The 22,085-nt window shown below is 45.0% G+C and overlaps 4 protein-coding genes across 9 annotated transcripts in view; all 4 read left to right on the top strand.

The window, feature by feature from the left end:
- Window positions 1–4,019, top strand: part of LOC6543430 (laminin subunit alpha-1) — a 66,373-nt gene extending 62,354 nt beyond the window's left edge. For 4 of the 5 annotated variants that reach the window (XM_026978196.1, XM_026978197.1, XM_015159482.2 and 1 more), the window contains 7 exons: window positions 28–310; window positions 367–517; window positions 576–1,233; window positions 2,133–2,751; window positions 2,811–2,944; window positions 3,005–3,233; window positions 3,346–4,019. In XM_026978196.1, coding sequence (XP_026833997.1) covers window positions 28–310; window positions 367–517; window positions 576–1,233; window positions 2,133–2,751; window positions 2,811–2,944; window positions 3,005–3,233; window positions 3,346–3,500 — 2,229 coding nt within the window. In that variant the 3' untranslated portion in view covers window positions 3,501–4,019. Of the gene's footprint in view, window positions 1–27; window positions 311–366; window positions 518–575; window positions 1,234–1,374; window positions 1,982–2,132; window positions 2,752–2,810; window positions 2,945–3,004; window positions 3,234–3,345 lie in introns of those variants that run through there. The other variant, XM_026978198.1, reaches the window with a different exon arrangement.
- A 201-nt stretch (window positions 4,020–4,220) lies between these two features.
- On the top strand, window positions 4,221–9,567 carry LOC6543527. The gene is made up of 10 exons (XM_026978501.1): window positions 4,221–4,467; window positions 4,526–4,863; window positions 4,917–6,021; window positions 6,078–6,826; window positions 6,886–7,704; window positions 7,764–8,380; window positions 8,476–8,630; window positions 8,695–8,902; window positions 8,971–9,078; window positions 9,143–9,567. Exons 1-10 carry the CDS (start codon window positions 4,221–4,223, stop codon window positions 9,504–9,506), a joined length of 4,710 nt encoding a protein of 1,569 aa, XP_026834302.1. The 3' UTR covers window positions 9,507–9,567.
- Window positions 9,568–9,846: 279 nt separating this feature from the next.
- Window positions 9,847–21,808, top strand: LOC6543410 (non-lysosomal glucosylceramidase). Of its 2 annotated transcripts, none has more exons than XM_015159483.2 (7): window positions 9,847–10,276; window positions 17,311–17,580; window positions 18,847–19,364; window positions 19,432–19,687; window positions 19,751–20,124; window positions 20,183–20,416; window positions 20,486–21,808. In XM_015159483.2, exons 1-7 carry the CDS (start codon window positions 10,020–10,022, stop codon window positions 21,343–21,345), a joined length of 2,769 nt encoding a protein of 922 aa, XP_015014969.1. In that variant the 5' UTR covers window positions 9,847–10,019; the 3' UTR covers window positions 21,346–21,808. The 2 variants fall into 2 exon arrangements, with proteins under 2 accessions (XP_015014969.1, XP_001969520.1); XM_001969484.3 differs by having other exon boundaries at window positions 18,772–19,364.
- Window positions 14,028–15,896, top strand: LOC26526823. The gene has a single exon (XM_015160078.2). It carries the CDS (start codon window positions 14,172–14,174, stop codon window positions 15,732–15,734), a length of 1,563 nt encoding a protein of 520 aa, XP_015015564.1. The 5' UTR covers window positions 14,028–14,171; the 3' UTR covers window positions 15,735–15,896.
- Window positions 21,809–22,085: the final 277 nt, after the last annotated feature.

Here is a 22,085-nt window from a genome sequence, read left to right as displayed (position 1 = left end):
CGGCACAATTATAAATGTATATTGTAGAACCGCTCGGTGTCGGTAACTTTGAGCCGGGGTCGGATCATGTTCCGCATCGACTATGGCGACGAGTCCAAGCTGGAGATCAACACCACCAAGAAGTACAATGTGGGCCAGTGGATCAAGATAGAGGCTGCGCGAGAGTTCTCTGCCAAAAGAAGTACTGAAAATGGAATGCTCCGGGTAAACAACGATCGACCAATTTCCGGAGCGCCCACACTACCCGTAAACATTCACTTGCTACCGGATCTTTCCAAGGCTGTGTATTATCTGGGCGGTGTGCCACCAGGTAAGGGATTTATTTCAATAAAATGAGCTAAGACTTAATTTAAATTGTCATAATAGGTTTCACTTCGGGAACCTCCAAGGCGCCTGGAGCTGATAATCCCTTCCTCGGATGTATGAAGGATGTCCAGGTGAACGGCGAGACCTACGATCCTCTGGAGAGCTCTAGCTACTATGGGGTGGAGCCTTCCTGCAAGGACATGATTACCAAGTATGTATCGAAACTATTTTGCAAGAGAATCATTTTCTATAAACAACATCCTTCACAGGGCTGGTTTCTCAGGCAATGGCTACTTGGAGCTACCCTCGCAGTCACTCCGAAAGCGCTCCAATACCGCGATGGTGTTCCGCACCCTTCAGCCCGATTGTCTGCTGCTCCTTGCCGCGTATCCGCCTGAGATCCTGGGCGACTACGATGCCAAGGACATCAAGGGCAACTTCTCTATCAGCCTGGTGGATGGTCAATTGCATGTTTGGGTCAACTCGGGACGCAGCTTCATCAAGATGTCCTCGAACTCCAGTCAAATGAACGATGGCGAGTTTCACGTGGTAAATTTGATCAAGACCGGTCGCAGACTTGAGCTGATGGTGGACGATGAGTTGCAAGAGATTCGCAACCTAAACGGCAATCCCACAGTGGTCAGCCTTCCGAGGGATGCAGGTGGCCTGTATATCGGTGGAGCCCCGCCGCACGAGAGTTATACGCCATTGGCGCCCACTTTTGTAAATCTAGAAGGAGCCATTCGGGATGTAGTGTTCAACAATCGGACCATTAACTTTAACGATGCCCTGACCTTTGCCAACGTCCAGATTGGGCGAAACGGTCCACTGATGGGCAGTCTCAAAGGAGGACTGTACGATGTCCTGCTGAAGACCGAACCCATGATTGGAAAGAGTTTTACGGCCTCGCCTGAGGGCTGCAAGCGGGTAAGTGACTAAAGTTCCTCGTATATTCTGGGATTGGTTCGGCGGGGTTTGAAGATTTCAATGGGTACTGTCCATTTTCTGCATGTACATATGTGGCTACCTAACTCTGTTAAAATCATACGTTTCTCTTTGTTTTTATAGGATTTTAGTTGCTAAGCAATTATGTCAAAAGCGGCTACGCTAAAAGCTTCAAGCGCTGCGCCTTAAGAAAGATCATTTGTATACTAATTTCGCCTAAAAAAAAAAACAAAAAAAGCTAACCAAACAAGCTACTCTATGTGGTCTACATGTGGATTAATATAACCAACCATCATCAAAGATATAACCTCAGTTCTTGCATAAAAGGCATTGGGAAAGTGGGTCCATGAGAACATTACCAAATGCAATCCGTTTGAGAATATTTCAATCTCATGGGCAGACTGATTTAGCTTTAAGCTAGCGCATCTTGGTCCTCAGATAACCGAAACCTAATGAGAGGGATCTTCATAGTTAATAATTATCTTTATAAACACTTTGCAATTCTGTACATATTTCATGCGACTTTTATTACTATTTCATAAGCTTCAACGCTCAAATTAGCCTGTAAGATTCACCATACTCATCATATCATACACATCACTCATCAACGCTTTGTGTACGTTTTTGCTTCATAAATGTATCATACAATTAACATTTGCTTACTGCGACATGGACATTTAATTGTTACCACATTTACCTAAATAAAAAACATTTTTATAACAAAAACCAATGCGACATCATGGCAAAGTTTTTATTTTTTAATTCAAATTCGCTGAGATCGCTACGCAAAAGCTCAGAAACTAACACAAAGTCGTCGGGGTGAGTTGAGTTCCATGAAAAGGTACGATAGTCCTGGTCATAATCTGGTTGCTCTCTTGCAGATCGGCAGCTATTCCTACGAGCCGAATGCATTCAAGTTCGGAGACGATATCTATAGCTACTCCCAGTTGAAGCTACCCGAACGTCACTTCTGGCAGCGCAACTTCCATCTCAGCTTCGATTTCCGCTCCTTTTACCCCAATGGAATGATCTACTTGTCGCCTGGAAGCAAGGAGAAACCCAAACACTATGTGACTCTCGTCCTCAAGGACGGACAGCTGGTCCTGGTGGTCCGAGGTCGTCGGCGCGAGGAGCTCCAGTTGACCGCCAAACTAAACGATGGCGAGTGGCACCGGGTGACGATTAGCTGCCACGATCGTAAGGTCACCATGTCCGTGGAAATAGGACGTACAGATCAGAAGACCTCCGCCCAGATGAAGCTGCCAAAGAAGATCGGCGCCTCTCAGTTGTTGCTGGTGGGTGGGCTGCCCCAGTCGCCAGTCAAGGTCTCCTCCGATCTCTATGTGCGCCTGGAGCCGTTCAAGGGTTGTCTGCGCCGGGTGAGCATCAACAACAACACCCAGGATCTTGCCCGACCCGGCAAGCACTCGAACGTGGGTCAGTGCTTTCCCACGGTGGAGAGAGGCAGTTACTTCCCCGGCGATGCCTATGCCATTTACAGTGAGTTCTAGTACTAGGTCTGTTTTGATTTGCAAATAACCTTTATGCTCCTGCCGCAGAGAAAAACTTTAATGTGGGCAAGTACCTCGATCTGGAAACGGAGTTTAGGACCTCGGAACTATCGGGCATCCTGCTGAGTGTCTCCGATTCAAATGGATACCCAGCGCTTTCACTAGAGCTGCATAATGGCAACGTAAGCTAAACTCGACCTATTTTTCATAGCTATGTACTATATACTCTTTCCCTTGGGTAGATAATATTCTCCTGCGATCCTGGAAATGGAGTGCCCATGCGTGTGGAGTCATCACTACCCACCAAGTATGCCCTGTGTGACAACAAATGGCATAATATTTCCGCCCTCTATGACGGCGAGCAGATTGTGTTGCGCATCGATCAATTGCCAGCCGTGATCAGTGTGGGAAATCAGGGGAACGCTGGGAAAGTGCAAACCCGCTCCCCACTTTATATAGGTGGTCTGCCAGGTAGGTCCCAAAAACATGGGCAAATACATCATTTATCACTATTCATATGCAGCAACTCCTTTATCAAGTTGATTTCAATTCATAAACCCTGTTCCCAACTATTTTTCTGCAGAGAATGCTCCCAGTGGGTCACTGATATCGCGGGAGAACTTCAAGGGCTGCATCCGGCACGTGTCCATTCGGAACGAGAGACGCGACTGGATCGAGATGGAGGACCTGAGGAACGTGCTGCTCAGCGAGTGCCTCGTGTCCAGCGATGAGAGCTGAAGATCGGTGTCCGAATTCCGGACAGCTTTCCGGGCGCTTCTGGTTCCTGTTGACGCCACACCAAAACTTTTTCCAAATGTAATGTGATCAATAACGAGTTTAGAGCCACCTATTTATAATAGCCCTTCAATGCCATATAAGTTAGGTTATTCTAGAATTAGCTTTGAATGTTTATATAATTGACTACAACTCTTATTGCCAGTGACTGCATTTTGTACTTTGCAATCTGATTTATAATTTATTTTCCTATTTATAAATTATATTATTTTTTTCCATTATTTATTTTATGTTTTAAAAGAGGCTTTAGGTTTGTATATCATTTGGCATACGACTTATCAAAAATTGTGTTTATCGAATCTCCAGTTTGTACAGTGCGCAACGAAATTTACTTAAGTAGCTATTACTTTCATTATTTTCATTTGTAAATATAACTGTCATTTAGTTTGTATTCATTGTAGCACCTATGCTTTTGTAATATTTCCGGCCTAATAAAATAAATAAAAACCTATTATTTAAATGAAACCTATTGAAAAAATGATTTATTATATATGTATATATAAATATAATTTACAAACATACCAACTTATGAACTGAATACTTCGCGATTCCGTATTTCGATTGTAGCTTAGAATTTATTCTGAGAGTTAACTTTCACCAGCTGAATCATAAGTTCGTAAACTCTCCATTCAGCCAATAGTTACATATTTTTTAACCCACACGATGAGTCTCAACAAATCCACGCGGGGTAGCCGAAGGACTCGAAGATCCCTAGGTTTGGGTTCTGATCTAATTGGCCCCTATATCTACTGCCTTAACTTCTATGATAATGGATTGAGTGCGGTGCGTGATGAGTTCGTAAAGCGGGTCCAAAGCGGCTCACGACGGGCCATATTCGTCATCGATTTGGATAAGGAAATGGAGGAGGCCAATTATCAGTTCCAGCGGAAGTCGAGGATAAAGAAATCTGGTGAGTTGTATTGTATACAAATCTATTCGGGGAAGGATATCAAAATGTTGGTTTCTAGGATTTCTGGACATGAAGCCCCTAGATCCATTGACCATTGTCCTGCAATGCATTCAGAACTGTGTGGAAGAGTTTGACAGAGTAACGAAGCAGATTGAGTCCGAGGCGAATTTCGACCTGTACGCCTACTGGCAACGAAATATTCCTGCACAGCTCAAGAACCTATTGGCACCTAAAAAAAAGGGGGCGCCAGATACCAAACGCGACCTAAATACTGCTAGATCCAAAACGGGCAAGTCATCCAGCGACAAGGTGCGTCTGGAGAAGATCAAGTGCTCATCCGTGACGGCCAAGGAGCACCACAAAATTGGCAAGGGAGTGCCGGTGTCCAAGCGGGAAGTAAGATTCTTTCATATATTTAAGGAATATCATAGCATCTTTCTGACTCTCAGTACATTCGAGACAATCCGGCGTTCACGAAAATGCTGATACTGATCGTGGGGCAAATGGATAAGGATTTCTACAAGATGCTACTGGACTTCGGACAGCCGCTGCGAGCTGTTATTCACTTTATGCCGGAGGAGAGTGCCTACGATCTGTTAGTGCCCCGACCTCGAAGGGAACAGAAGCTCCAGGAAGCGGTGGCAGCTATCCAAAAAGACGTCCACTCGCTGCGAAAGAGGAATCCCACAAAACCGGTCGGCTTCTTTCAGCAGCAGCTTCCCCAGATGTCCGCTTGTCTGGCGGCGAAATTCACGGACGATGTCTTTGATCAGCTAAGTTGGTACATGTACGACGTGGAAACCCTGAGGGATTGGTACCGATCGTACTACGTGGAACCCTACAAGGAGACAAATGTAAAAATGGATCCCTCGTTGTCGTTGGTGGAAGCATTCCACATTGTTGAATCGCTAAGCATTCAGGGGCACTATCTCAAGACACAGATGCCGGCTTCCCGTGATGATAATGCCACCGTTTACCTGTATCTGGAGTCGCTGATGAGCACGTTTGGCAGTCCAAAGGACCTGATGACCGAAACGGACGTACTACTTCTTGCAAATCCCACGTCATCGGTTCAAACTCGAGTTCTGGACAAAGTTAAGCTGTACGCCAACTCGTTTAAGAGCATCATAAAGCTGCACAAAAACGACCGCATTTTTGTGGAGGAGGCCAATGGATTGCTGTCCAACCTTCTATCTTATATGGATCAGTCCCTGATGCGAAACGTCTATCACGGCTGTCTGGAGTATAATCTTTTGCGACGATACTTCACATCCGGTTATATCAATAGCACACTGACCTGTGAGCCCTACAATGGCGAAGTGGAACCGATCTATCTGCCCAAGTTTGCCGAACTCTATCTCACAAATGACTCGGTGATGCAACGCATTATCGAGCTGGTCGAGGACTACGATGACTTCAGCCTGGAGGAGGTGCAACCCAATGTGCATCTCTATACCTTCCGACGGGCACTAAACGAGGTATTCGAGCAGGAAAATCAAACTGTTATCCCAACACGGCTCTGCTTCAGGGATTTTACACTGTACGAAATGGAGAGTAAGTATTGGATAACTGTTTTAATGACGAGTAAATACATCATTTTTACTTTGTAGATTTTCTAAAAGACTTGGTCACCCCACAAAAGTTCAACGAGGTGACTGAAAGTTATTTGTCACGACATACTGAGAGCGCTGAGAATTCTTTGGGTCAAGATCCCTACAAAGTAAGGTGCAATGAGGACAACGATGGAGTAAACATCGATCCCAAAGTGTTTGTCCGGCGAAGATCGATTAAGGACCAGCTGGCCAAGAAAAGGGAAAAAGAAAGGAAGGAACAGGAGGAAATGAGGGCTGCCAGCCGAAAGGTGTCTGTAGCTCAAGAAGGTGTATTGTCAAGTAGGATCGCGAGGCAGTCTCAGGCGCGTGGTACGATGGCTTCCATTTTGCAGCCAAAGGACTCAACTATCGACTCCAAGCACGCGTTCTTTGTGGGACTTGAACGGAACCATCCTTTGCTGGAGGGGTATAATCTTGATGACACCCGGCAAACCATCAAGTCCAAGACCTCGAAGTATTTCTTTGAAGAGGGAAGAATCGTGCTCTTTGAGGAGAGATGGAACTTTCGCCAGATGAACAAGTGTCTTGCCCTCGAGATTGGTGGCCAGGAGGTACATTTTCGGAGTGCCGACGAGCCGCTGGGAGTCACTGCCGCCGATTCCGGTGTGCGGATCGTTTCAAAGAACGGCATAAGTCTACGTGTGTTGGCCAAGAAGACCGAGTGTGCCAAGGCAGTCTTGAACTTTCCCAATGGCCTGAGCACCTACTGCCACGACACCCACACGGAGCATGTGTGGCAATATCAGGTAGGGTTCTTATAAGTTGGAAAGGTCTTGGAAATACTTACTACTGTTCCCAACACCAGGAGAACGAGTTGGACGAGAGTCGGCGCGTGTGCACACCTTATGGTTGTGTGATCGTATTTTACCAGAGCACCGACACCATTTTGATTATGCGGTATAATGGTGAGGTGTACCAGCTGTTCAGCTTCACAGAGGCCGACAACGAGGAGGAGGAGGACCTTAACTCGGAGTTCATTAATGCCTGTTCCACGCAGTCCACCTACTCCACTTACCAGCCCCTCCCCGAGTCCAGGAAAAAGAGTAAGAGCAGCGGGGCGTCGATCAAGAAGAACGCCACCACTCGCAGTACGGGTGGATTGGACTCCATCATACATCCATCGATGTTCAGTGTTGACTCTAAGAAGAGTCAGAACTCCAAAAAATCCATCGGGGGTAAGCGAAAAAGCCAGCTGCTTAAGATCCAACAGGCTGCAGCTTTGTTCGAAAGCATCAAGTTCGAGTTAACCTATCTCAATTTCATCATGGCACTCTACAAGCTGAGCTATCGACACCTCAAGCTGACCACGTCGCTGGGTAGCGTGGTTCATGTGCAACGCGACGGCAAGATCTGGTGCGGAAAACCCTTCCGGAACACCGAGTGGCATGACTATTACGCCAACGAGTCGTATTCGATGCGAGACGATGGTGTCAAGATGGTCTGGGCGGTGGGAGAGCTACGGTGCTATCACAATGACGGCACTGTCATCACTTCCGAAACCACCGAAGGTTGGGATCTCGGCACGGAGATCGACGAGTTTGACATGGCAATCAGTTCGAGCAGCTCACATGCTAATGTAGCAAATCGGCAAAGCAGTGTATTCCCAACGGTAATACATACAACGGTATACATAGGTTTTTTCTAAACTATTCTTAAAACTATTGATGCATTGTCATTATCCAGGAGCCCATTTTTATCAATGATCCGGATGGTTTGCCATTTAAAGATGTCAGCTTAAATGTTTCAGAGGCTTTACTTTCCCAAAGCAGCAGTATAAGAAGTAAAGATATCATTTCCAAGAGCGAAGTCATGCCGCTCGAGGAGGAGGGAGAGGTCAACCTAGAAGAAGGCTACATAACCTACGTTCCAAACAGTTACTTTTTTAACCACAAAGTCTATGCCGGTATCCACTTCACGTTCAGCCACATCACAAATGTGGACCTAAACCTGGATACCTCGATCCTCACCTGCGACAATCTGAATGTTCGTGTATTCAAAGCTCCTCTGACCCCAGATGGGCAGTATTCTGAGCCCGTCGAAAATCTCTCATCTGAGGCCGATCCGGATGAATGGACAAAACCGGAAGTTCGCACGTCAATAAAAATACAGGAACCAGGTCAATCTGAGGAAACACCCACCAACGAGGATCAATCGGAGGAAGGCTTAGATATCGAAGTCGCTTGTGTGGAGGTCGAGTGCAGCAACATGGCATTAGTTTTATTTGGTGATCGGGTCACCATACAGACCCAGCTGCGCAAGTTTGGATGTGACGAGAACGCAAAGTGCGATTTGCAAGTGCGGTAAGCGAATTAAATTTATTTTATTAATTAATGTAAGCACTCGATGATTCATTATATAATTATGATTGCTCTTTGTATGCTTTGTATAATGCCAGCGACGACATCGAGTTAAAAGTGAACTTTTCCGAAAGCCTGTTAACCACTTTTCGAAAATGGGTGGACGAAATAACCAGTTTTATTAATTGTTTCTGTCCCAAGAAGCGCAGCTTGTATTTCCTGGAAACCCAGAACAGATCCTGCCAACGAAAAGGTAGCCTAAAATTCAGATAATACTCTCATTTATTACCATTTTGACGATTACATGTGTATTCCAGGATTTGAGTTGCGTAAATCGGTGCCGCCGCTCGGAAAATATAACTTCTGTGCTGGCAACTACTTTATCGATGTGAACGAGCTCACTTCTGTAAATAGCCAAATGAAAAGCCGATTCGATTGGTTCGACAAGGACATGCAAAAGTTTCCCCGCTTTCAAACTCGCAAAGCGCCAACGCAGCCCGAGTTTCCAATGGTTCTGAATTCCAGGTATCTGATTTTATTTATGATTTTATTTTATTTTATTTTATTTTATTTATTTATGCCTATTCCCTTAGAATTTATGTGGAGATTCCTGCACAACTAGCCAACACGGATCGGATACACCAGTTCGTTTCTGAATTCGATTCGATCAAGTTTAGAAAGCAGCGACATCGCTTTAATGAGTGAGTTGTAATACAAGTTTTTTGGAGATATTATTTTTACTATGTTACTACTACTATTTCTCAGAGCTATTCTGTTCCATCTTTATCCAAAACTGCGTCATTTGGTTCACCTGGAGATAAGCAAGCGTAGTTGGAACAATCGTCATGAAGAAAATCGACGGCGAACGTTTATAGAACAACAGCGTTTTAGCCTTTATATGGCCATGATAAAGCACAAGGTGTATCCCAACTACTTCCAGTTCAAGGACCAGTTCAACTCCCATGTCCGTAACATCGAGTTCTTCCAGTTCATGACATCCAAGTGCAACGAGAAGACGTATCCCGATGAGATTATCACCGATCCCGCCGAGGAGCCGAGTCCACCAAAGAAGCCCAAATTGAAGAAGAGCAAATGTGTCTGTCCGAAGTACATTAAATCTTTAAATTAGACACCTCTTGTCTTCAAGTAGTAATGAAGATAATAAACTTGAAGCTCGAATAAATTTTCTGATTTACATTTATATACAAGTATATCAAGGCGGCAGTTTTTTCAGATATCTGTCATATAGTAAAATGTGACCAGTTCATTCTTTTTAAGTTACGACCTATGCATGCTTATATAGCTTGTTTTCCTAACATTAAACTATATGCTTTTTTTATTTTTCAAAGACTCCGAACATCTCACCACAAATTTAAGCTTGGCGCCCGAGTTTCTATTCCCCACGTTATCGATTGGCTCTGCCCCATTTCAACTCGTTTGGCATTTCAGTGCCGTCCCCACTCGGTCATACCGATTGCCTCAGATGTTGTTGTTTTTTCGGCTGCTCCGGTCGCGCGTTCGTGCTGCTCTCGAAATAATTGAGATATAGGCGAAATATGAATTAAAAAGTTTCCGGAGCTATACTAGCTATATATTTATAGTTTGCGAACCGAGCACCGATCATCGAAATCGAGACTTCGAAATGGCTGAACCTTTGGGAGTGGAAACCAAGCCGGTGAGCAATGGAAATGCCAATGGAAACGCGGTGGGAATCGCCGAGTCCGCCAGTGCCGTCTTCCAGGAGAAGATGAAGCTCCAGCTGGAGGAGCCCAACGAGATCACGGCGGTGCCGAAGTACGGACTCAAACTGAAGTTCGACCACGTGTGGCCTGAAAAGCGGATCCAGAATGTACGGGCCTCCATCAGGCAAACGCTGCCCATGGTGCCCCTCGTCTGCAGGTTAGATATCCAAAACAAATATAGTCCAATGACCCTAGGAGTTCCCCTATTCCGAAAGTTTCTGTGCCAGCGGTGCACATAAGAGTCCCCTCCAAACATCATCAAATCCAAAGTCAAACAAAGAGTGGCCTCTGACATTTACGTGGAGGTATAGAAACTAGCGGTCTTTACTTCTTTAAGCTATAGGAATTATTGTTTCGTATTAAATTGCTGGGATGCAACCAAATCCAGTTTTATACTCTTCAACCAAATAAGCACAGCCACGTTGTAAGACATATAGCTTACATTACATTTTGTTGCGAGTATTTCCAGTGTATTTGGTTATATGATGCTGGGGCACGGTCACCATATCCATAATTAATTGAGGCACAATAATGGGAAATCAATATCTGGGCCTAATAATACCTCAACAGGAGTGACATCGAGCCTGTCTTTTTAGCCCCTGCCCCTCCATCGCTTTCTATATCTCTTGTGCGTGCCAAATATAGCGTCAGGTCCTGGCCAACACACACACACACACATACCGCACACACACACACAAAGACACACCCGTGTAGACCCAACTCATAAATTGAATTCTTTTGTGGTCCCCGTTGCCAACTAAATGACATTAAAAACGCTAGCTCCAAGGCTCGAAGGACACGAAAAAGCGAGGACTTAGTGCAGGATGTGGGGAAATCAGCCTAAACGACCGGTAGTAACAGAGCTTCGAAAGGTATACTAATGTATAATTAATGTAGAGTTAATTGAGCTGTGGATAAGCATATGTGATCATTGTAACTGCACTAAATTAATTCTTTTAATGTGAAACAACATAACCATCAAGGATAAGATGATACAAAATACCCTGAAAAAGAATATGCTCTTATTCGAAATGACCGCATTCTTGCAAACATCCTTAATTAACCATTTGAAACGGGTGTACTTTTTGTAGCCCTTTAAACCAGATAAACATAGTGCCTGCTTTATGTGGATTCCTTCTTTCTGTCCCCGCAAAACCAAAAAACCCGCAATTCCTGGCGCCACAGCGTTTCCATTGTAACCACCACCCTGCTCCATTCCTGTCTGCCCGCATTGGCGCCACGTTGGGCGTCCCGTCCTGTTTGCGTGTCCTGGCCACATTTTCGGAGCTACAAGCGAAAGGACTCAACACACTCAAACAACAGTTCGTTTTCCAGGGAGCTGGAGTTTCCCAGTTGCGGCTGGCTGACGCTCCTTTGGCAGAAGTCGAGCTGAGCCCGCACATTCTGATTGTAGTTGTCCGAAATCACAGCATTTACTGACCTGCCAAATGACCCATATTACAAAATGCTCACAGTGCAATGAACTTAAGGTTAAGGGTTCGCTAATGCACTTACTGCTTCAATTTCTCTATTTAAACGAATATTTTGCAAGCGAAAGTATGACTAACTCCTAAAACAGTTTGTCTGACGTGTACGGGCAGGTCAACAATTTCTACAAGTCTGGCTGATATAGCTAATAGATATTTTTTTTGAAATCCCATTGTAGACTCTTATCAGTTCATTGGAACTGTTGCCTTTTTTCACACTCAGTGATATCTCCTAAATATATAAAAGTTCAAAAACACGGAAAACGAAGTATACACGTCGTCAGCTTAGTTGAAAGTGGTTCTGTAACTTGTAAATAAAAATAAATATAACTAATCTGTTTTAACTATGACAAACTGACGATTAGATTAATGAACCATTTAGGGCGTAATTACTAGTCATACAATCAGAAAAATTTTGTTTAATATTCAATTTTGATTTTTTGTGACGTTTCACAATATTTGTGCATATTTACCCAAATTTAAGGCTACCGAGCAAAAGAGTCATCAAATTTTTCAGCGGTTACTAACAATGGCTGAAAGTTAGCCTTATCACAGCAGAAATGTTATGTCATGGTGCTGATAGCGTTTAAACTTTAAACATTTTTAGGCCATTTAGATGCGAACTTATCATACCTCTTTATTGTGCTATGTGTCGCTTATAATGATTATTCATGCAGACACAACTAACCTATCTCAAGTTATTAAATTTCGCACTTAAGTTAAATGCTTTTGCTTGTCGCTTCAGCTCGCAACATTTCCAGATTATACAGCTTGATTAAAGTTTTTATTGTTCAACCAGTATACACCGCCGGTCGGGGTTAGAAAACCCACATCAAGGTTGACTAAGCGATTTTCCAGCCTCAGAGAGTTTTCATGGAGGCCAGATAATCCAATTCAGAGCTTTGTGTTTATCAGTGTGTCTGTACTCTCGCAAATCGAGTAAATGGGTGTAGCTAATGAATTACTATTTTGCAACAATATTATTACTTCATAAAATGAAATGTATGTCCATTGGATTTCTCCCTTGGCTTTCTTACTCGTGATCCCCAAGTTCCAGTTCAATGTATCTTTGATGACACAGTTCCGGCCATTTCCCCTCTTCTGATTGCCAACTATTTTTCACACAATTCCAATTCAAGGCAGCAGAGGAAGCGGCGCCAGTCAGGAGGAGCTTACTTATACACGGCACATCCAAATCCCTTCCCTGTGGCCCCTATCCTGTAGTCTGTCACACATCAAATCCTTTTGGCAAGCTTCCAAGGCGAGTGCACGAAGTACTTCTTGATACTCCTTGAGCGCAGCCAGAAATAAGGGGTCTGCATATCCTCGGAGCAACTCCAGGATGCCTCGAAGAGCCTGCTGGTAGATTTGGATGAAAAAATCTGTGAATGCCCCCGGACTTCTACTAGACATGTGCATTCGTAAACGGATAATAACATAGTTCGTTTTATTTTGCCTTTATTCCACTCTCATCGTGCACTCAAGTCAAACGCCCATCCAGGCGTAGCACTTTTCCTTATTGTTTTCCCATGTCACAACGGGAATTTTGTGGCAAGATGGGAGTCTTATAAAAATGAATTACCTCCGGGGAAAACATTTCGTTTCGTAGCATTTTTTCCTTTCCTTGTGCGTCTCAACTTGTCACTTTTTTTATTTTTGATGCATCTTTCAGTACTTGAGTTAGTTTTTTTCGGTCTGTTGGCTGTGTGTTTTTAGATTGGAAATGTTCACAGGAGATTGGAACTCTAAAGATAATTTGAGCGAAAGTTTCTGATGTTGATGGTTTCTAAAACTGATGAAAAAGTTCAGCACAACTGGAATTATGTACGATTCACAGATCGTAACATGATTAAACATTAAGTTATAAACTTATGACATCATATTTAACCTGTCGACTGAATTTAGCTAGCAAGCTAAGCCGAAGGCTTAGGTCAAACTAAGTTAACTAATTCCCAGGACGACAAAAAGTCGTACATTAGTTTCGGAGAGCAATTTATCCAGGTGCAGGACTACGTCAGCTAACTTCATTAGTTACTTGCCACAGCAATTTGACTCCTGTCCTCCCCTGGCCACCCCCTTCCTATTTTCCCTCCCTTGCGCCTTCGCTTGACCCACGCTGACCCGGAAAACTTTTCTCCAACAATTTCACAAATTGTGTGGAACATGAAAGTTTGTTGCACCAGCACAAAAAAGAAATGTGAGTACACAATATTCGACCCGAGTTTGGTTGAAGCCTTGATTGGGCGACCAAGTTTCTTTTTAATTAAAAGACTATTTTCATGGCAGGACGGTGCCCATTCGTATCTTACCTACTAAAGAAACCCAGATACAAATGTAGTTTAAAAATATAACAAAAAAAAGAGTGCTTTATAAACCTACTCAATTTGTGGGCCTGTAGTTGGCTTCTAAAAATCAGTCGAGCCAGCCAGCTCAAATTCATTCCCAGTTGTTAGTTAAAGTATTTTATTGGGCGAAAGTTGTGTGGATTTGTTGATTTGAAGAGAATAGAGGGCAAAGCCGATCCTGGTGATCCGATCCTCACCAAGCAGACGCCGATCAACCACGATGAATCGCCACGATCGTATCGAGTGCAAAGGATGCGGAAAGCAGTCATTCACCTTCAGGTGGTATCGCTGCCTGAGCTGCCAAGACTTTGAGCTTTGCGAAGGCTGCTACGACAATGACTTCACCACCGCCACGCATCCGTTTGACCATCCGGTGGTATGCGTGCTCATTCCGGCGGATGTGGAACTGTACTTTGGTGGCGAGTACATCAGCAACTATCCGCCGCAGAGCTATCGCTGTCCTTACTGCAAGAGATGGGGCTTCAACGAGTCCACTTTCCTGGAGCATGTATCTGCGTTGCATCCAGATGCCAGTCCATTGCTGGTCTCCACCATGGTCGGCCTCTTCGAGCAGCAGCAGGCGGCCCGGCTCTTCCTGGAGAGTGAGCAGTTGGCCTCCATTGCGGTGGCCGCCACTTCGCGCAACGAACTGATGCGTCGCCCAGAGCGCTCCATGGCTCTCTTCTTGGAGCCCCTAAATCGGGATGGCAGCTATCGCAGGGGTGTGGATAGGAATGACGAGGTCCGTGCGAGGCGGTCTTCTCCTGACGGCCGTGATCGGCTTCAATCTCTCGTCCGGGATCGGTACTCCCGTATGACACGCCGAAGTGCTGCCCCAGCGGCCAGAGGTGGTCCGATGAATTCGAGGCCGCCGCCAGTGCCTGCTGCTAGAAACAACTCCGGCAATAACACGCACATGGATATGACCAACAACTTACTTACCATAACAGCCAGATCCCGCTTGAATGGGATTCAAGAAAACGTGGAAGCTCCAACACCATTCAGTGCCACATCGCAACAACAGCAGCAGCAGCAGCAGCAGCAGGTGGTGGCACCAAGTCCGAATGCCCCCGCTGCACCCATCGTAACACATCCATCGCTGATCGAGATGATGCGCTTCTATGACGAGGCTGGTTTGCAGCCATTTGCAGCCCCATCCGGTCGAGCACTCCGCACCAGACCCGCAAACTCAGCTCCACCAGCGGCCAACAGCGGCAACAACACACGGACCATCAATGTTTACGGACCCACATCCGCTTTTACCCAGGCGCCGCACCATTCGCGATCCTTGACCTTGGCCCCAAATCTGTTTTCACGTGACGAGCGGCAACGGGCTGCCAGGATGCCCAGTTTCCAGGGCAATCCCGGAGCACTCCAGCGCCAGGGATCCAGCACACGGCCCCTGACCACGCGCTCCGTGGAATTCAGTGAATTGCCGCCGGAGGAAAGCGATCTGCCCGACATTTTGGGCACTTCCTCGATCGAGAATCTGTTGCGTTGCCTCAACGAGGACCCGGCGAAGGTGGCCAAGCAGAGGGATCAGGAGCGCAGGCGTTTCCTCTGCTATCGCTTCGTGGCACCCAGGACATCCAAGCGTGCCCAGAACCATTTTCTATTGCTACGTGCCGAGTTTGTGTCCCAGGTGCTCTACTCCGCCTTGTGCGATGAGGATATCCAGGGTATTTCGTTTCCGATACTCAGAAACATGCCAAAAGTGAGGACCATTCCGGGCAGGGCCATTTCAGGTGCCGGTGATGCTGAGAAGAACCGATCTCCGCCGTAAACCGTCAGAATCTGTTTTGTGTACAATTTATAGCTGTTCTTATAACCTTTGTATCAGTTAAATTTTCTGTTCATATTGATAGAACTTTTGGTAACTTCGGCTGAAAGGCCAGGAAATTAATAACGTGTTTGCATTCATTTTTAAGATGGAGGCAAAGTGTAATCAATTTTTTGTTTTACAATATTCACCCAGTTTGTTTTATAATCATTTTGAAAGGTTTTTATGCAGGTCAGCTGAGGTTTAAACTTAGAATTTCGTTTATATATCCCCGATGGAGATTTTCATCATATTGACATATCACACATATGTATCTACAAGAAAACCCTTCGCTGTTTTATTTACCTTGATTAAAATTCAACTGGCTGGTTGGAAAAGAAAAGCTTCGAATCACAGCCAGTTTCTCAATTTACAATTTTCCAGCGCCCGTGATTTTCGAGCTTTTAAATTCACCAATTCGTTTTTGTCGAATAGAATTTCTGACCCCAATAAAAATTTGCCAGTTTAGATAAAAAGAGATGATTGCGACCTTAAAGCCTTATAATCTGCAAGCTGAAATTGCAACTTTTTAATTGAAAATAATTGGATAATTGAAATTGAAGCGCATCTGTGCGTAGCTTTCCTTGTTGCGTGACGTCAAACGAAAATCCCTTTGAAACTCAAAAGAGTCGTATTTCATTTTGTGGCAATCATGGGGTTGTTGAGCACAGTTCTCGGCCAATTTCATTTGCACAGACTCTTTCATTTGTAGCGAGTACTTCATTTGTATTTATTTTAAAGGAATATGATTGAAACCTTTTCTATATATTAGATAAAAATGTGCTTTGATGACGCCTTTCGAACCTTATGCAATTCAGGTTTTTAGTGACTGACAAGGGAGCGCCAGTTTTGTTTGAGCTATGTACACTGTTTGCCAAAGGAGCGTTTTGAAATGAACAAAGTTTTTTGTAAATATCTGATAAGAGGGCGGGCTGTGATAGCAATTAGTAATATAATAGTTAAAAATAACAACTCTATATTATTCCAAAAAAATTTTCGATTTTTGATCTAAATAAAACCAAACTGTCAACATTTTGTTGCTGTAAAATCAAATACAGAGTCATCTAAAAAATTATCTGAAGGATTATCTGATTTTTGTAAAGCTTAAAGTAAAATCCAATATTAAGGGCACTGAAAGTGGAATCTCGATCATCAAATGATTTCCCAATTATACATGGCTCATGCAATTGTCGGGTTGGCAGACGGCTACGCATTTCCGTATGGCCGACATCATTCTAGCCATGCACTTGACTTTGGCAACCCGCGACACCCGCTGACCTTCAAAGAGGAGGCCCCACAGCAATGGTATGGGCGGGCAAGGGGAACGTTAAGCTGCCACTGCCACAAACCCCCTACAAATGTGTCGAGCACTTGGGGTTGTTGGGGGAAAGCCCTCAGAGTCATGACATCATCGGGGTCAGGGCACGCAATTGGATTGGGGCTTGGAATTGGGAATGGGAATGGAAATGGGGAACACATTAGCTACCGAAATCTGATTTCTCATTGGCTCACTCTGTGCTTCTGATTCTGCTTCCCACAGATATGCGGCCTACTACTGGAAAGTGTCGCGTGAAGGTCGTCGGGTGTATATGGACTACTACTACATGGAGAACGGCAAGCAGATCTATGGAGTGCCCATCGGAGGAATCGGCGGCGGCACCATTGGAAGGGGCTATGCCGGCGAGTTCTGTCGATTCCAGATGCGTCCCGGCATCTACGAGTACAATGTGGTGCAGGCCAATCAGTTCATCGTTACCATCAAGGATCCCAAGGGATGCACCATCTTTCAGAGCCTCCTCTCGAAGTGCAGGTGAGCACATATCTTTCGACCGATCTACCGCTCATTGTCTCCCTTTTCCATCGCTGTTAAGAAGGTTTTAGTTTTCCGATTTCCTCTGCACTTGTTTTCCACTTCAATTTTCTGTTTGTTATGCGCGATTCGTGTTGCTTGCATGTTTTGAATTTAATTTAAGCTCTACAACTCCCTCACTCCGCCTATTATATATATGTCCATTGACATAGTATATTTTCATATAGTTGAACCTAAGTTGTTTATATTGACACGTTGAACAAAGAACTTTCTGTATGGAAAATGTATGGATCAAATTAGAATCACTTTAACGATACGTTTTGAATTGAAGGCCTTTGTTTTCTTTAGCTGTATTTTAACACGTAAATACGTAAAATAATGCAGTAATTGACAAAGCCATTTCTAACGCTTTCGATACCTTCTCATTGTAATGAGTTTTTAAATGGAAATCACAGTTGACATACAAATGAATGTAGAGCTTTCTTCCTTAAATTGATTTGCCAGTTTGTACGCTTTAGTTCTGCATTAAGTATACAACATGTTTCTTTCGATTCGCCTCTTCCTGCAATTTAATTTTTCTTAAAACATACTCAACACCCTCGAAACAACTTCAACAGACTCTTCCGCTTACACCCAAAAGGAATCCTACTACTAAACTGGTCTTTTGTGTATATATGTCTCCAGCTTAGCCCTCCAACAGAAATGTGTGAGCTTTCCATAACCCTAGATCACTTCAACCGATAACCCCTCACTCTCCTTAAAGAAAGGTGTCGGTATCTCTGTAACTACCCGAAAAACAAATCTGTGAGAAGCAAAACCTGTTTCGAATGGAGATTACAACTTCAAAATTAAATATTTTTCTCTAATTCTTGATGCACACATAAAACGAATTATAAATCACGCAACTCCAATCGACAACAATCACCACATGGATATGTTGAACATACAAACCTCCGATTCTGGGTTGTTTTGGGTTTTCTGGCGCGACAACAATGGTTTTGTACGATGTGGTATACATGGTATGGTATGATGGACGTTTTACCTTGGCTTCCTTATGCATTTTGGTTCCGATTTGGTTTTGCTTTGTTGCTTTGCCACTCCCGCGCAATCACACAAACCCACACCCACACCCACACCCATACCCATACCCTCACCCACAACCACACCCACACCCACACCATGACCATCCAGCACCAGGGACAAGACCAGCGATCCGGATGCCGATCCGGACGGGGAAAGAACTAAATGTCAACTGCCCAATTGCAGCAGTCGAGCCAAGCAGCCGCTGAGTGCCTGGCACTCGAACATCGAGGACTCGCGCTGCAGCTACACGGGCCTCTATCCTCGCTCCTGGACGGAGTACGATCTGTCCCACTATGGAGTGCGTTTGATCTGTCGCCAGGTATCGCCGGTGATCCCACATGAGTACCGTGAGTCCAGCCTGCCCTGCGCGGTCTTCGTTTGGAGCGTGGAGAATGTCTGCGACCAGGAGCGCAAGGTATCCATCACGTTCAGTTTCAAGAACGGCACAGGGAACAAAAAACAGGATGCGGAGGGCGGTGCAGAGTCGCAGCTAATCAGCGAGGGCAACGCCAAGGGTGTCTCCATCAGGCAGAAGATCGCTGAAATGCCCTGCAGCTATAACCTGGCATGCAGAGTCCTTCCCGAGATCAGCATCACGCGGTGCCCCCAGTTCGATCCCGCCGGCAACGGAGAGCCACTGTGGGCCCAGCTCAAGGAGCACGGCCAGCTTAGCGAACAGCCCACCTCAGAGGCCCTAAAAAGTAGGTCCACACTTATTAGTTAATTAATTGGTATAAATGATAAATACTCTCCCTACTCTTTCCAAAGCTAAAGATATTGGCGTGGCTGTCTGTGCCCAGGTGGCTCTGAAGCCCATGGCGTCCCACGACCTGGAGTTTGTGCTGGCCTGGGACATGCCGAAGATTCAGTTCCCCAGGAAGATGCAGACCCACACGCGCTACTACACCAAGTACTTCGATGACAGCGGAGACGCGGGTCCCAAGATTTGCGAGTATGCACTTAGGCAGTATTCCACCTGGGAGCGGTTGATCGATGCCTGGCAAAGACCCATTCTCAATGATGAGTAGGTGGAACATCTGTTCTGCTTCTAAAGAGTTTCCTCCAGTTTTCATCCTCCATTTTATAGGAGCCTTCCCGACTGGTACAAGTGCGCCATATTCAATCAACTTTACTTCATCTCGGACGGCGGAACCATTTGGTTGAAATGCGACTCTTCGCTGGGCAAGGAACTGGCATATGATGATCCGCGTCTGGCTTATGGCCGCTTCGGTTACCTAGAAGGCCACGAGTACCGCATGTACAACACCTACGATGTCCATTTCTATGCATCTCCGGCACTGGCTCACTTGTGGCCCAATCTTCAGGTCAGTCTGCAGTACGACTTCAAGGATGCCATAGCCGCAGAACTAGGCGATACCCGTAAAATGCTTTACGATGGCAAGGTGATGCCGCGCAAGGTCAAGAATTGTGTGCCCCACGATCTCGGGGATCCCGATGAGGGTGAGTTTAACCACATCTTTAAAATGTATTCTTCACTAAACATATGGGAATTATCCAGAGCCCTTCACCCTGATAAACTGCTACAACATTCACGATGTGAATGATTGGAAGGATCTCAATACGAAGTTTGTGCTGCAGGTCTATCGGGATTACTATGTCCTCAATGAACTGGCCCAGGCTCAGGCAGATAATGCCAGCAAGTTCAGCTCCATCGAGTTTATTGATAAGGAGAGTCTTTATGAGCTGTACAGCCAGGACAACAAGCGCAAGAATTCTGCTGATGAAAAGCAACGTAAGCTAATAATATTTTTCGACATATGTAATTCCTATGAGCATGAAAATTAAACTTTGGCTTTTACAGAAAACCGTAAGTCTGCATCGATGTACATCAACGAAACAAATGGAAAGGTGTATCTTATGGACGCCATTGGCTATTTGAAGGCCATGTACGCACCGTGCAAGGCCATCATGGAGCGGACCATTGAGTACGATAAAGACAACGACGGTCTGATCGAGAACACGAAGATGCCGGACCAGACCTACGACTCCTGGGTGATGGACGGGCCAAGTGCCTACTGCTCCGGTCTCTGGCTGGCTGCCCTGCAAGCCATGTCCGCCATGGCTACAATTCTGGACCAGCCGAATGATTGTCTGCGCTATCAGGATATTCTGGAGAAGGGCAAGCGATCGCTGGATGAGAAGCTCTGGAACGGCAGCTACTATCGCTTTGATCTTTCGCACAGTCACCGGGATACGATCATGGCCGATCAGCTATGCGGTCATTGGTATCTAAAGTCCTGCGGCTTCGATTACGAAATCTATCCGAAGGAGAATGTGCGTACTGCCCTAAAGAGGATCTATGACAACAATGTGATGGGCTTTCATGAGGGCAATATCGGAGCGGCCAACGGCTTTATAGCCAACGCCGGCGAACCCACCAAGCCGGGTCACGTGGACAACAGCAACATCCAGGCGGAGGAGGTGTGGCCGGGGGTGGTGTACGCTCTGGCTGCCACCATGATACAGGAGGGCATGTTCGAGGAAGCCTTCCAAACCGCCGGCGGAATGTACAAGACCCTCTCGCAGCGCATCGGCATGAACTTCGAGACCCCGGAAGCGTTGTACGGGGAAAAGCGCTACCGCTCCATTGGCTATATGCGCCCTTTGAGTATTTGGTCCATGCAGGTGGCATTGGAGCGACGGCGCGCCCAACGCGACTAAATCGAGAGTACAATCGAATCCGATGTCTACACAACCAAAGATATTTCTAAGTCAGCACAAAGATTTTCTTAGCTTTTAGTTTGATTCTTCTGTTGAGGCTGAATGTGTAACGAGCTTAGCGAAGGTGCGAGTCGATGAAGATGATGTCTGAAATGGTTTTCAAATTTATAGCTTTATCTGTACTTTTAAGCTGGAATCTGTTGGCGCTTACTCCATGTCTTCTCTAGCTTTAGAGCCAGTCACAAATCAAACTGCTACTCTCTGTTGAAGTACAACTACGCAATGGTATTCAAATGGAGCACAAGTCGTATTTAAATGTTAGCTAAGATAAATATTTAAATCAAATATAAATGTTTTAATTAATTATTAATGTCATAAGAATATATTTCAATGTGTAAACAGTTGCTGTCTGCAATAAATGTGACCAAGGTGTCAGGAATAATTCATTTCCGTGAAAAAACAAGAGAGAACGCTTTACTCGAGTTTCTCGACTATCATATACCCGTTACTCAGATAGTTCGAAATTTTTTGGCAAAACGATATAAATCGGCAATTTTTAAAAGTGTGGGCGTGGCAGTGTTGGCTGCGAAAAAGACACCAGACCCGTTTATTTATTTAGTTTATATATTTAATTTAATTTAATATTTACTGGGACAATCAATATCTGTGTTTTCCACTGTTCATTTTGTCAAACTAGATTAACTTCAAATTTATTGTTACAATTCACATTTTCCACTAGT

This window comes from Drosophila erecta, unplaced genomic scaffold (genome assembly GCF_003286155.1).
Source record: "Drosophila erecta strain 14021-0224.00,06,07 unplaced genomic scaffold, DereRS2 tig00000055-arrow-pilon, whole genome shotgun sequence".
In the NCBI taxonomy this organism is placed as follows: Eukaryota; Metazoa; Arthropoda; class Insecta; order Diptera; family Drosophilidae; genus Drosophila; species Drosophila erecta.
This window is presented reverse-complemented; position numbering and strand designations above follow the sequence as displayed.